The sequence below is a fragment of the Barbus barbus genome (genome assembly GCF_936440315.1).
Source record: "Barbus barbus genome assembly, chromosome: 43".
Classification (NCBI taxonomy): Eukaryota; Metazoa; Chordata; class Actinopteri; order Cypriniformes; family Cyprinidae; genus Barbus; species Barbus barbus.
Window position 1 is genome coordinate 5,615,228 of NC_136721.1, and position 14,725 is coordinate 5,629,952.

General features: G+C 38.5%; 1 protein-coding gene across 3 annotated transcripts in view; it reads left to right on the forward strand.

Annotated features, from left to right (window-relative positions):
- The window catches only part of LOC306862223 (Krueppel-like factor 8), a gene marked incomplete at its 5' end in the record, with an annotated part of 39,459 nt that extends 25,078 nt beyond the window's left edge, over positions 1 to 14,381 (forward strand). The window contains 4 exons of one of the 3 annotated variants that reach the window (XM_079404958.1): positions 4,271 to 4,733; positions 7,812 to 7,923; positions 10,399 to 10,541; positions 10,868 to 14,146. In XM_079404958.1, coding sequence (XP_079261084.1) covers positions 4,271 to 4,733; positions 7,812 to 7,923; positions 10,399 to 10,541; positions 10,868 to 11,049 — 900 coding nt within the window. In that variant the 3' untranslated portion in view covers positions 11,050 to 14,146. Of the gene's footprint in view, positions 1 to 4,270; positions 4,734 to 7,811; positions 7,924 to 10,398; positions 10,542 to 10,867 lie in introns of all 3 variants that reach the window. The other 2 variants (XM_079404957.1, XM_079404956.1) reach the window with 2 other exon arrangements.
- Between the last annotated feature and the right edge of the window lie 344 nt (positions 14,382 to 14,725).

Below are 14,725 nucleotides of genomic sequence, written 5' to 3' on the forward strand. Positions count from 1 at the left end.
TGGTTATACTGACATTGAGTGGATTTAGCCGGGATGAGAGAAGAGAGTTATTACAGGGCTAGGTTTGCCTATGAACTTCAGGCAGTGTACTGGGGTCTTTGACAGTGGTTATCATTCTGACAGTTTAATGGTAGACTGGAGAGACAAAACAAGATGGGCTCTTATTTATGTTCTTGACGTAAGCAGACAGAAGTCTTACCGCTTTAGGTCTTTAAAGCAGCATGTACCAAATGTTAATTTCCAGCATAATGAGCAGAGCTCCAGACAACCGGACTAACATTTGACTGCAAGGATGTCAGGAATGCCGGTAATTGAAGCCTACATGCCATTGTTTGAGTGTGTTATTAGTTAGTCTATAACATTTTCAGTGTCTTGTGGTATCAAGAATCTTGATATGTCACTGGTATTGGTATTGGTTCCTGAAATTGATGACCATATTTGATGGTGCAGTATTATGCTTTTACAACATAAAATAGTTTGCATAGGGCAGCACCAGTGCTGGGTAGTAACTGATTAAATGTAATTTGGATTGCATAATCAGATACTAAAAATTGAGTACTTGTAATTGATTTCAAAGATTGCATTTCAAAGTACTCATAATCAGATTGCAGTTACTTTTCTATAGATTACAAGATTACATATTATTTTTTCCCCCTCTTAATTTACTTATATACATTCAGTAAGTGTTCCAGTTTTATGAAACTGCACCAGTACCAATTCAGGTGACTATAATCACACATAAATGGAGAGGTCACGCAATTAGTTTACTTTAACATTTTTATGATTTAATGAATTATTAGTTTTTCATCACCTCATGAACCCCATGCAACCCCAGTTTCAGAAAACTTGATGTTAATAAATGTTAAATGCACTTTATGAAGATAATAACGGAGTGAAAATAAATTCTGATGGGTTAGGTCAAAAGTAATCCAACAGTAGTCAGAAAACATGACCTAATATGTGTAATCCAACAGATTACTTACTACAATTTCCGTTATGTAATTTGTAATCAGTAATGAGCTACAATTTGTAAGTAATCTACCCAGCACAGTGAAACACCATTATCATATCTTGAGTAGTAGATGCAGCCCCTTCCTATTTTTGTAAGACGTAAAAACAATTGTCATTAACACGTAGAACTTCATGATCCAAGACAGAAATGCACGTAGTTGCAGTCAGTCATTTGTTGTTACCTAATTTGCAACAGAGCTTTTTCATCTCTCAGTACTGTGGTGGAATGTAAACTCTCCTGGGAATATTATTAATGGCCAATTTCCCCATTAATGGTTGTCGGTACGGTCAGCAGAGAGTCATACTGCCACCAGTCCATCATTCCTAACAATGTTCACCGGAAACTCGCATAATAGTTCTAGTTTCTTTCTCTTGCTCTCAATTTGTTCTGCATTTCTACACAGTGAGAAACAGGGAGCGGTTCTCTCTGCGCTGCCAACCTTTACCATGAGTAGTTGCTCTTATGTTTATGCCAATAGTTTCTCACTGGACTACTCTGTTCATATGTTGGCTGTTATTTTGTTTTGATTGGTTTGTCTGTGTTTTACCTGTGCGATTTGTTTATAATGCAGTACATCCACAGCCAGATCTTCTATCAGCTTTGTGTAGTGGGAGGAGCAACAGCAGACTCAGTGGGTGTGGCATCAACAGAGGAGCTGGTGTCCTCGTGAAGGCAGGTAGTGTCAAGGGATTGTAACCCAGGTAAAGGGAGGCCGAGTCCCTTTATATCAACATAACTGATAGGCTATTCAAAATTGTAAGCAAGTGCTGCTTTGTTTACATTTAGTATATCTGCGTATATCTCTTATATCCTTGTTTCGGTTTCTTCTTTTAAATGACAAATATTTACTATTAATTACTGCTGATATAGACAGCTAATTCCTCTCACACAGGCACAGAACGTACGGGTTAGTTTGCAGTCGGCTGTAGTCTGAGCGGTCCAGACGCTGCCGACCCGAGGTGACAGCACTGTCGGTTTTCGTCGCTGCTAGTTCTTTGAAGTCGGCTTGGTGTGTCCTGGCCCTAACGGCCATGGTGACGAGACTCCGTTTAATTCAGGTGTGCCTCATCACTCGCCACCTGTCCTGGTTGTTACCTTGCCTGTCCTCTCTCTCACACCCACACCTGTCAGGAACCTGATGAAGGGCGGTGATTTAAGGGATGGGGTGTGATAATAATAAGGGGGATGCCGCTGTTCCGTCACATTTGTTAATTATAAGGTAACAATTTTGTTTTGATGCATCATGCAACACTGCCATAGTGTAGCCAGTAGGTTACCGTTGTTGTGTACTGTCTTGGCCCTTTAATATTAATTTATTGGCTCTTTTATATTAGACTCAAACATGGCTCATCGACTCATTTACAGCACAAATCACTGTTGGATTGTATACAGTTACCATATACCAAAAATCCTGGTATAAATCATTGTAATAAGATTTTGGTCTTATAGGTACCATAATTATTATTACATTGGAGACCCAAACAAATGTTTGTAAAGTTGTCTGTTTAATTTTCAGAAAAAAAGCCAATAATGTGGTGACTTTGGTGTTGATTTGTGAAGAAACCTGTTTGTTTCTCACAATTAGTTTATGTTTTGTTTGCGTTAATCTAATTAACGCAACCCATACGTATAGCTAATATGAATGTTGTTGTAAAAGATCTCACAGATCAAACACAATTGGTTTTGATAATGACAGCCACAAGGCTCGTCCTCCTCACAACACTCACTTGCTGCCGCAGGCCTAGACAGTTTCCTACAACTGCTAATAGATATTGAACACACTCAATTAACCTCCCACACAGCACGCTAGTGATAATTGGGTCATTTATCGACGTTGTTCTCCCGACTCCAGCGCTACATCTTTATGTGATTTCTTTGAGTTTGAGCAATGGAAAACAACTCAAGACGACGAGAAAGGTGGAGTGGATGAAGGGTGGGGATGCAGAGAGAGTGAGGTGGCAGGGTGGAGAACTATAGAGAGACTGAGAGAGAGGTGGGCGGGATCGCGAGAGAGAGGGAAAATGAGTCAGCTGATATACCTCCCAGTTTCCATGACAACCGGAGGCCTTTCCCACCCACTCTCCCCTTATTCTCTGTGTTTCGCTCCCACCCCGGCCCACTCGCTCTCGTTTTCTCTCACTCGTTTCCTCCCAACACCTCCAGTTACACAACTCAGCTGTATAACCTCTGTCTGTACCTGTCTTCCCTTTGTTGTTTTTACTTTATTGTTTGACGTCATGAGAACTTGCCATGCTGAAAATGTATTATATTTTTGATATAATACATATAATACATGTCATTTAAGCATGTGAATTGGAAAGTTCAGCTTCAAGTTGAAAGATCTCATTGCAACAAATTGACATAAAACTGTATTATTAATGCGGGCATTACTATAATTCCCTAATACCTATGATTGGGTATTTAGAGAAAAAATGTAGATGAGCATATAATAAAAGCATAAAATAATAACAATTTTTTTTTGTTGAATATTTTGACAAAAGCTTTAAAATGTCAATATTTCATTTAAAAATATTTTAATTGGTGCCTACAGCAAGCAGGATGTGAAAGAAAAATCACTTTTGGATAATCTGAATAGTGTTTTTACATCCTTAGAGTTCCCATAGACTTGCATTGAAGAACGAAACAAGAGACCAGAATATGACAGAGACCCAACAACTGCTAAGCAACGTGCTAAAAACCACTCAGAACACTTTATCAACCTCATAGCAACACCCTGACAACCACCCACAATGTCCTATCATCATGGAAATGTGTTTTGCATGGATAGGCAGCACAAGTTTAACGTTTTAAGCTCAGTGTTCCATTGCTGATGCTGAAAACACACCATCCTCTCTGTTTGCATGGTGGCATTCAGGAATTAGTTTCAAGCTTTTCATTTTTTATTACCTCACCGAATGCATAAGCACACAGGCCTTAACGTTACTTAGAAGTCTCACTGCAGAGGGAGTTTAGTGGGTGTAGCTTGCACACACACACACACACAGATCTTTGTGTATGTGTGTATAAATGTGTGTGTCTGGGCTTGGCTGTGTTGAGCTGGACTTGTGCCAGCTTCAGGCCTTCTCCTCTGCAGCACGGAGGCCCAATCTGGCCAGCCATTGTTCCTGTGTTTTGTGGAGCAGCTTTCTGTCCTTCGTAATCTCCTTCCTCGCCTCGTTTGCTCTTCCATATTCGTTCCTTATCTCCCTTATACCCTAGTTTTCCTCACAGTTTTCTTCTATTTTTGTGCTTCTACAGAAACAAGAGCCGTTAGACGATTGTCCCGAACCTACAGACCTCAAAATCAAATCCTCGCCCCCTCCGCTCCGTGACATAAGCACTCAACACAACGATGATGACCAGACGGAACCTGTGGACCTGTCCCTCAACAAGCCCCGCCTCTCCTTTCCGATAGCCACGGTAACCTCCACCCCTGCGAACCCGCCTCCTCAGAACATCACGGCGAGCGCCACCATCCCAGCGGTGCTGTCGCCGGGCTCCATCCTGGCGTCCACGCAAGGGGTTGGAGGTCAGCAGATCCTGCATGTCATCCACACCATACCCTCCGTCAGCATGCCCAGTAAAATGGGGCAGCTACAGACCATCCCCATAGTGGTGCAGTCCTTACCGGTGGTCTACACAACCGTACCCACAGACGGAGTGGCTACTGCCGCCATCACAGTACCTCTCATCGGAAGTGACGGCCGGTCGGAGGGATCAGGTAATATGGCTGTGTCCTATCGCACATGCTCAGCTGTTGCATGAGCTTCCACAACCTCATAAATCTACATAATAGCTACAGTTCTTATTCAGAGGCCCAAGATCAGTTTAGAACATAATTCAGCATTTGTAGTGTTAAATTAGATGAATCTTTTAATGCTTTTAAAACCATTTACTCGCATCATTAACATCGAGAGCTCTCATAACCATTTTGTTGAAATCTAAAAGGATTAATCTCATCATTTGACAGCAACTGTAGTCTTATTTTCCAAATATTGTCTATTCTTTCCTCCTCAAAACTACTAAAAGTCTCATTAAGGAACCTGAATCATTAAATGGAATAGGAGCAGAATCATTAATTACTTTACAATCCCCATCCATATTCAATCGAGTGACATGCTCTTACTCGAGTAGACATGTTCTTGTAGGCATGCGTGAAGTGCCATTGAAAAGCAAGAATACAAATATGAGCCTGGGATGGATCTTGTCTCCTCTTTTTGAAACTGTTCATATGGCACTGCTGATCATCTGTCCGCCCATTTCCTTTAGGCGGTCACACCCTTGGTCTCGCCCACTTGAAGTATCGTGCCGTTGCTGTTTAGTTATCAGCAAATAGATGCTGCTTCATATAAAAGACACAAAAGATGGTTTCAGGGTGAGGCAGATGCAAGCTTAAACTTTTAATTAAAGGAGATAATAAAGCAAATCTTACCTGTCTTTATTATAAAGCTGCTATTAAATAGAAATTGCTTAGTAAAAATGTACACGCTGTTACAGTGTGAAAAGGGTTTTTTGAGGTTTCTCTTTTTGTTTTAAACGAACATGTTTCATCAGCTTTTGATGTTTAACTTTTAAGCAGGACAAATTATAAAACTTAACCATTGTAGCATAGTTTCCCACAAGTACCATAGTTACAATGGATATTAGTGGTCTTGCTTGGCACTATTATTATTTCTCAGTTTTAGGGGTTTGTTGAAATTCCTAAACAGAAGTATTAAACTTTGGTGCCTAATTTGTCCCAAGACGAAACTGTGGTTACTGTGATACATTGTTGAGAGAGGAACCGTCAATATTTAGGTTTAAGACTTCAGTTTTCTTCCCAAAAAGACTTGCATCTTTCCATGCTTCACCCCTCTTCAGAGTGAAATGGTTCAGTCCACTTTTTCTTTCCATTGCCCTTTTAATCTCACAGCTTCCAACCTCCCCTGAAAGACACCATGCAGGTCTTGGACCGTAATAAGAACATTAAAACACACAAAAAAAATGCTGAATGAAATGTGCTGAATGTTTTTTAATAGGGGAACCCCACCCAAATAAAACGATGAATGCTTGTTTAACACACTAATACAACCCCAAAGTCTGAACTCAGGGAGGAGGTTTTTTTCTTCTTTCGGTCATTAACTTTGTAGCTCCGAGAAACCCAGTTGAATGTAATGGACACATTATGAAGGTCAGTGAATTGTGTTATTTGGGTGGGGACCATCTTCAAAGAGACCGTAAAGTAGATCAGTTTCTTTTGGACTCAGTTTATGGGAAAACTACCAAGGTGGAGGACGCAGTGTGCTTTATTGAACAGGCCCATAGCACCCCAAATAGTTTCTAGTGAGAGGCTGTATGTGAAGAAGTATCTGTATATGGGTTTTTTGAGTAATGTGGGGCAGTTGGGGTTGGGGAGAGGAGACAATTAATGAATGGGCAGCACCCTTCCCCCTTCGTTTAGAAGGTAATCTTTGATTACGCTGGGGCTTCTACAAATCATCTCCTCTGTGGTGGGTTAAAGGTCACGTCCAGAGATCTCAGGCCAGTACTTAACTATCCACACCCTGTGTCAATATGGAACATGTATTTATCTTGTAATATTTTTTTTCCTCTTTTTTTCTTTGTCCTGTGTCTGGATGCCAAAAAACACAAAGACTTCTCTCAAATGTATAATAATGGTCTGAATCATATTAGGTCCTGGAAGTGATGTTGTTTGAATTAAACTTTAGTCAGGAAGGCCTTTCTGTATTTGATTTATTGGCTTGTTTGAGAAATGGACCCAGTGCTCTACTTACACCTTATTTGAGTGGGAAGCTTTTTAAACAATCATAACATATGAACAGAACAACATATACAGTGGGGTTCTAAAGGTTGAACTCCTTCGTATAAATTATATTTAATAAAAAATGTTCATTGGTAGGATCTGCTCATAAAAATAAGAGCTTATTTTTATTCAGAACCACTTCCATTAAAAAACAAAAAAACTATATTGGAACCAAAAATATCGGTCAGCTCTGTTAATGATGTGCATTCTTACATGCATACAAAAATGCTCTAGTGGCAACACAACACTATTGAATCCAATTTCCAAACAAAGTTATTCTTTTTATTGAATCAGAGTGACCAGTATAGTCCAGCCGATTGCTGAACTAATGACTCTTATAACTTACTGTTATATGGTGGGACTTACACTTAAATTAGTGTTACTGACATGTTGTTCTTGTGACAACATGCAGTTAGAAATTTCATATCATAAAGATCATATCATAAATTGAGAGCAAATGCATAAACACTGATATTTCAAATATCGTTGGTTTTATTCTAATCTAATATATTCTAATATAGGTTTTATTCAATATTTATTTATTTAACTTTTTTCAAATAGCTATTTTTTTCTGGATTTAGTTTGTTAACTGTTTATATTAACTAACAAGATAAAGTAAAATACAGACATCATCTTGTTAGTTAATATATACAGTTAACTTAAACTAAAACCAGAAACAATAGCTATTTGAAAAAATAGAATAAAACCTATTTCATGTAAGCTAGTTGCAAAGGCCGCATTTCTCATTTTCATTTAGTTTAACTTGATGTACTAAAGTAACTAAGACTGAAATTAATAAAAGCTATACAAAAAAAAAAAAAAACTGATAAAAGACAAAAATACATATGACTTTAAAACAGAAAAAATTAAAAAAACGAATTCAAAATTTGAAAAATAGTAATATTAATAAAGGATACTTAAAAAGCAGAAATTCATGTTAATATTTCAATTGATAACACTCAAATTTCTCTTCTTTTTTCTTTTTTTCTTTTTCAGTGCGTATAAAGCCAGGCTCAACTTCTCCAGTCGAGTATCAGTCTGAAAGTGATGCTGAGAGCGGCACAGAGTCTGGATCGGCCTCTTTCAGCACACAAGGGATGGAACCCAGGTGAGAGAGAGTGTGTCTGCATATCCGAATACATCTGTATATTTCATTTTTGGTATATATATATATATATATGGTAGAGCGTCTGGCATCCTGGTGTAATGGCATCACTGCACCACTCCTCTGGACGATTATGTAACCTTCAGCACACTGGAGGCCCATGGCTCTTTTTGTGTTGATTATAAGCTGGATGCATCCTCTTCTGTTGGGTGTGTGTGAGTGTGTGTTGCTGGGCAGGGTTCTCTCTAAACTGGGTGTAAACAATGTTACATAACTTGCAATGTCGTCACACCTTTGAAAGCGGGAGTAAAATGCAAATAAGGACAGACAGAAGTGGCAGGGTAATGGGGCAGGATGGAGAACAAGAAGGTCTTTTGCCAGCGTGTGTATAATTGTTCACATGATTGCTGGGAGAGAGAAGATTCGATGGAAATTAGTTGGGAGAAAGAGGGGAAAGGGAGTGAACTGGTTTGCAGCCAGGGAGGGGAAAGGAAGAGGCTGAGAAAGAGAAAGAGAGAGGAAGGAAAGGAGGGGAGAGAGACACGGACTGAAAAAAACATCGCAGGGGAGGGGGGATTGGAGCGGGAAGGGAAAGGGAGAGAGATCGGCATTGAACTGGAAGCTCTCCAGCTGTATGGAATTTAGATACACATACATGGCTGCCCTTCAGCCCTCCCTGGTGGCCAGTTAGGATGGTTGCACCAGGGGTCGTGCCATGGTGCTATTTACCCATATTAGTCATACTTCTGTGATGCCCCAGAATCATTTTAAGTAGCGTTTTTACACTGCCAGATTATTATATGTATGCATAGTAATTAGAGGTTCATATTTGATTTTATTGGTTTTATCATTTCAAATCAGTAAGGTTTTTAAAACCGATGTCAGATTTGCTATCTGGCATCCTTCGCACTAAAATAAATACCTTTAAACACTTTTAAAAGGTTTTTATGTAACATAGTAAAAATAAAAATAAGCCAAATGTAAGTTAAGCAATGTGTAATTTAAACTAAATTGCAACTAAAATAATGGTTGTTTCCAAACAGGTTTCTCATCCTGCATCTGTAGTTGTTTAGACAAACAGGGCTTGGCGATATGGCTAAAAATTTTCATCTTTTTCAATATATACATATATATGTATGTTTGTATGTATGTGTGTGTGTGTGTGTGTGTGTGTGTGTGTGTGTGTGTGTATATATATATATATATATATATATATATATATATATATATATATATATATATACACATATACACACACACACACAGAGCTGGGTAGTAACTTCGAAAATTAAGATTCCAAAGATTAAGTACTTGTAATTAGAGTAAGTTACATTTTAGAGTACTCGTACACAGACTACAGTTACTTTTTTATGGATTCCATGATTACATATTATTCACACAATAGCAATAAATTATTCATAAATGATTGATTCTCCCGAATTTCTCTTTTTCATCTTTTGCATTTTCCTTTCTAAAATAGCCTAGCGATTATATACATATTATATATGAATATATAGTCCAGTTTTGTGGACATTCACACAGAGATCAGTCATTAGTCAGGTGGCGACAGCATTTGACCACTGGATTTACTAAAATAATTTCAGGTTTGAGAAGGGTTTCAACATTGCATCAACTACTGATGAACACATTATTTTTTATTTGAATTATTACTCTGCAGGTTTTTTTTAAACCATGTATTATTAATTAATGCACATATTCACATTATTTCTTAGTTACATGTAATGCAGGCATTCCAAAACGTTTTGTCATCTAAACCTTATTCACCGAATATATTTGCTTTAAGTACCCCTGAGATTTTAAAATAAATATTTCAATAATTAAGTATCACATTTGCATAGTACTTACTGCAGTTTACAAAATGAACACAACAATAACATTTTAAAATCATATGTAGTTAAAGGTTCCAAAATAAAATTAGAAAAAAACAGTGCAATTAAAAAAAAAAAAATCTGTAAAAAAAAAATTAAATCTTTCTATTGGCATTTGTGCTTTTTTATTATTATTGTCAAAGACACTGTACCTTAAAATGTTACATAAATTACTAAAATGTTAGACCATGTAGGCTAGTAAATGGAACACCCAAGAAGGGGTGATTCATTTGAAAACTTATTGGCATCACCGTGCAGCAACAATTCACCTCCAGATTCTTCTGAGGAATGTCCAGGAAACATTTTTGAAAACAGTTTTCATGTGTGGTGCCATTAGTGCAGAAATGCCATGCTTCACCTTTAAGAGTTTTGCAATACAAGTTTTTATTGTATGGTTTTATTGTATCGTCAAATTTGATCACTGTAATCCCAAGGATGTTTGCTAGATTAATCAGTTTTACTCATGAATATGTGTGTACCTGCCTTCACATGCTCAAATGCTTCCTTAATCTTTAGATTAGCGGATAGGTTTAGTTATGACTTAAACTAGTCGCCACACCCTAATAACTAAAACGGGTTTTGTTCTCAGTATGAATACAGATGTGGACATCCAAGTTGACCCTGACTCACCAGACATGAAGAGAAGGCGCGTACACATGTGCGATTATGATGGCTGCAACAAAGTCTACACCAAGAGCTCGCATCTAAAAGCCCATCGCAGAATACACACAGGTATACCTTTTTCCTTGTGTATATATAGTCACGTCAGCTTTATATAGTGCTTTATAGTCACTTTTTACAGTGATTAACAGGAAAATAGTGATTCAGTGATGCAAGCAGAATTCAGTTCTGCTGTGAAGTAGCTCTAAAAAGAATAGTAAACAGTCATTATCGAGTTGAAATCTGTTTGTTGTTGATTCAGTTAGTTCAGTAACTGTGTAAAGTCCATCGTTAATGGAATGAGTTTAATCTATAAAGCAGCACTGGAGAAAACAGTGATGTCATCATCCAGCGCAAATAAATGTGTGTAAATATAAAATGTGTATGTTGATTGACAGGTGAAAAACCATACCAGTGCACATGGGAGGGCTGTACCTGGCGCTTTGCCCGCTCGGATGAGCTGACGCGGCACTTTCGCAAGCACACCGGCATCAAACCCTTTCGCTGCACCGACTGCGACCGCAGCTTCTCCCGCTCTGACCACCTGGCACTTCACCGACGGCGCCATGTCATGATGTGAAACTCTTTGTGCCCCTCCCTCCCCAGCCCTCACCTCCCTGCCTGCTCCTCAGGAGACATGCACGCCCATCCGGGGATTCCAAATGCTGTTGATGTCACCTCCCCAGTCTCCAGATGTGAACATATGTGTTAAATATGGAGGTATAAGGGGTGGCACGACCATATTGGTGACCCCTACTGGTCAGAACATGGCTGCAGTTTTCTGCCATGCTTCCAGAAGCCACAAACCACCCGTCCACTGATGACCTCCACCGCCATCTCAATGCCTGATCATTAGCCGTTACTTGAAGGGACTACAAGAAAGGCATATTGCACGCAGCACTGCTATAACTGTAACCGAGAATGTTGACTGGGGAAGGTACCCCTTTTTGTGATGATTCTTTTAAAACAAATACAGAAAAACATGAGAAAGTAAAGGATTTTATGCAAGATGGTGAGGAGAAGGTAGAATTATGTAATAGGTTTGATCATTTTAATGAGATGGGTGGGTTGGAAATGCATCTACAGCTGCCTTGTTGAATTCTTACATTTAATCCAAATTTTTGTTGTGCTAAATTTGTATACACACGCTCTACATGTATTTTAGAGTCTGTACGTTTCTGTGTGGAGAAAATTGGTATAGAGTGCATTGTAAAGATAGCTGGAGATGTACCATGCCCTCTTTTATAGTGCTTTTCCACTGGATGGTACTTTTTTCAGTACGACCTCAGTTGAGGTTCCAAGCGAACCGTACCGTTACCAAAACGTGACGTGTAAACTCTGATGATCACTGATTGGACGGAGAATATCGTCACTGCCTGCGTCATTGAACTTGCGAGACGAGACAACAGACCCGATAGATTTAAATCAGCACAGCAAGTGAAGGATCAAACGCAACTATTTTGAATTAGCGCACCTTTTTTAACAACCAAAAAATGTCTGTTTCGTTGTCTGTTGAGGAAGTACAGACGTTCCTCTCATTGATAGTTGAGGAGCGGATCCAGCGAGAGCTTGATGGGGCGACACGGAATAAAAAAGTTTTTCAGGAATCACAGCAGTAGAGGCGGCGCAACTATAACGACGTGAATAATCCCACCCACTGTAAAGCGGCACTAAACTGCAGTGGAAAGGCACACCGAGCCAAACTGAGCTGTGCCGAGCTGAGTCGTCCCATGCAGTGGAAAAGTGCCATTAGAGTTTACTTGTTTTTCCTTTTAACAAATCAGTTGGGGTCCTTTCTGATATCTACCCTAACCCAAATGAGACGTAGAGGCAGGGGGCTGACAAGACTGTGAATTTTTTTACTTTTTTTTTCTTTATTAGTACGTGTTGTCTAAGCATCTTTCCAAAAATAGTTTGGCGCAAAAAAACAGTATTTTCTTTTTTTTATTGCCATTAATGGCATCTAACAGAATTCACACCCATCAAAAGGTGTTCTTTATCTTCATCTAACCTTCAGATATTATTTCATAAGGCTGTGAAAAAAGTTTGAAAAAAGAAGCATAACTCGCAGGGAAAGGGGGAGCTTACTAAATTGGGGTATGTGTGTGTGTGTGTGTGTGACTGTGTATAAGCACACTTGTTTGCATATTTGTAAAAAGGACATAATCAGAGATTTAATAGTAGAGATGTCTAGCCCATCAGAGCCTTAATTGAAGTAAACAGGTTTTCGGAGTTCCTCAGGGTTCGATACTGGGACCCTTCTTTTTTTGAGGCACCCTGAAAATCCCTATTTGCACCTAGTTCACAGTGACAAAACATGTCTTAACAGCTCCTGCCCTGATATGCATGATATCCAAAACTACCCCTCAACACCCCCCTCTCTTCCCCCCCAAAAATGCTGTTGATGTTACTTGACATTAGTGTCAAGAAAATGTTGGACACAGTCCACATAAATCTGAGAAGAGGGTATCTTTGACATATTTCTTCCCTCTAGCTAGCGCTCATAACCATGGTCATACTTTCAGTTGCTAGCAGATTAAGTGCGTATCAAGCCTTTTTTCAGAAGCAATGCTTGTTCGATTCCAGCCTTTGAGAATTAAGTGCATGTCTGCAGCAGCTGCACGACCTTCAGAGAGCAATGCATTCTTAAGATTTTGTATCGTTCTCTCGCTTTAACTCAAAAATGTTACTAAGCACATCTTTCTAGAAGATTATATGCATTTGATTGCGATCCTTTCTTTTTTTGAACTGTTCATAGACATGCAGACAATGAATAATTAAAAGAGTTAATGTACATACTGTATATAATCTACAAAGTTCTTGAATAAATGTAACGGGTGGATTTCTATTTTTAACACTGACTAGATAATGTGAAATACTCGTTTTCTTTTTCTTTTTGTTGTTTCTTTAAAATGTAATTTTTTTTTTTTTTTTTTATCCCTTGAAATGAGTCCCCTATGTGTTGTACACCCCAAAAGTGTTGCATGGAGAGTAGTTTTTATTTTATTTTTTATTTTTTTGTGAAGTCGGTGAGCATGTCAAAGTGTTGATGCCCTGACAGACGTGGCCTATAAGCACTGATAATCCACTTGAAATCCATGAAACCACGGCCATTCGTAGCATGGCCTATTTCCAATTAGTATAAAACATGTTGGTAAACGTGTTGTATCTTCATATCATCCTAAATTGCCATTATTCTATTCCAAATTGGGATTAGGAGTCGGCCATTAACGTTATCAATGTTTAAGCGCCCACGACTGAAATTTGTGACATCCTTGTTTATCTGAGCACATTTGCATTCGTCACTTGTATTTGATTTGTTTAAAATAGTGTGCGACCTTGTGCTCGAATCATGAAAGAGTTTGGGTTTTGTGTGAGTGTATGTGTGCAAGTGTGATTATCATTAAATTCTCTTTTAAACTTTCAGAATCATAGGTATTTTATATTGAATGCAGTAACTTATGGGCCAGTACTATATTACTCAGTGCAATGCAGTTATCATTATAACAAAACAAGTAATTAATGTTATTTCTTTTGTATTTGTACAGAACAAGTGTGTAAAGATCAGCGAGGAAAATGCAAGCTTTTTGATACTGTGAGAAATGGTGTTAAAAGTCAGTTTCCCCTGTACAGTTGTGATTACCCACTCTTTTTATAGAATAAAATGTTTTTGGTGCAACGAGATGTGTTGTGTATTATAATTCAGATACAGTCTAGTTTGTCTAATGGTTTTGTAACTGATTAAAAAAACTACAGGGTATTTCATTAAGATCACTATCCTAGTAGGATACTTATTTCTAATATGTCCTGCTTGATAAAGTCACTCACGCTTATATTAATCTCATTAGAGAGTTGACATGCTCATTTTGTTTGTTCGAATGCATAAATGATCTAAATAAAACAATTCAGTGTTCAGTGTCTTTGCTGTGCAGCCATGTGGCGGTAGTGAGATGTCCTGCTGTTGTTTCAGGTTCAGTCTGTCGTCTGGCGTCCTCTAGTGGTGCACAATGTAAATGTCAAAGCACTGTGGTAGCCAAGTGCAAAATGTCAGTGTCCTCTTTTAGTGTCTTATCATTCCACTTATATCAAGTAGGTAAATATGTATTATGGAGAACATTTTTATCATTTTGTCAATAAAATTGCCCGGCATGGTCTAACCATTGGAGTCAAAGTCCAACGTTGTAAGTCGGTCAGGACTTTAAAGTTCACATTAAGTGGTGCTAGCCCTTTGTTTGTTCCTGAAATTATATTACCCC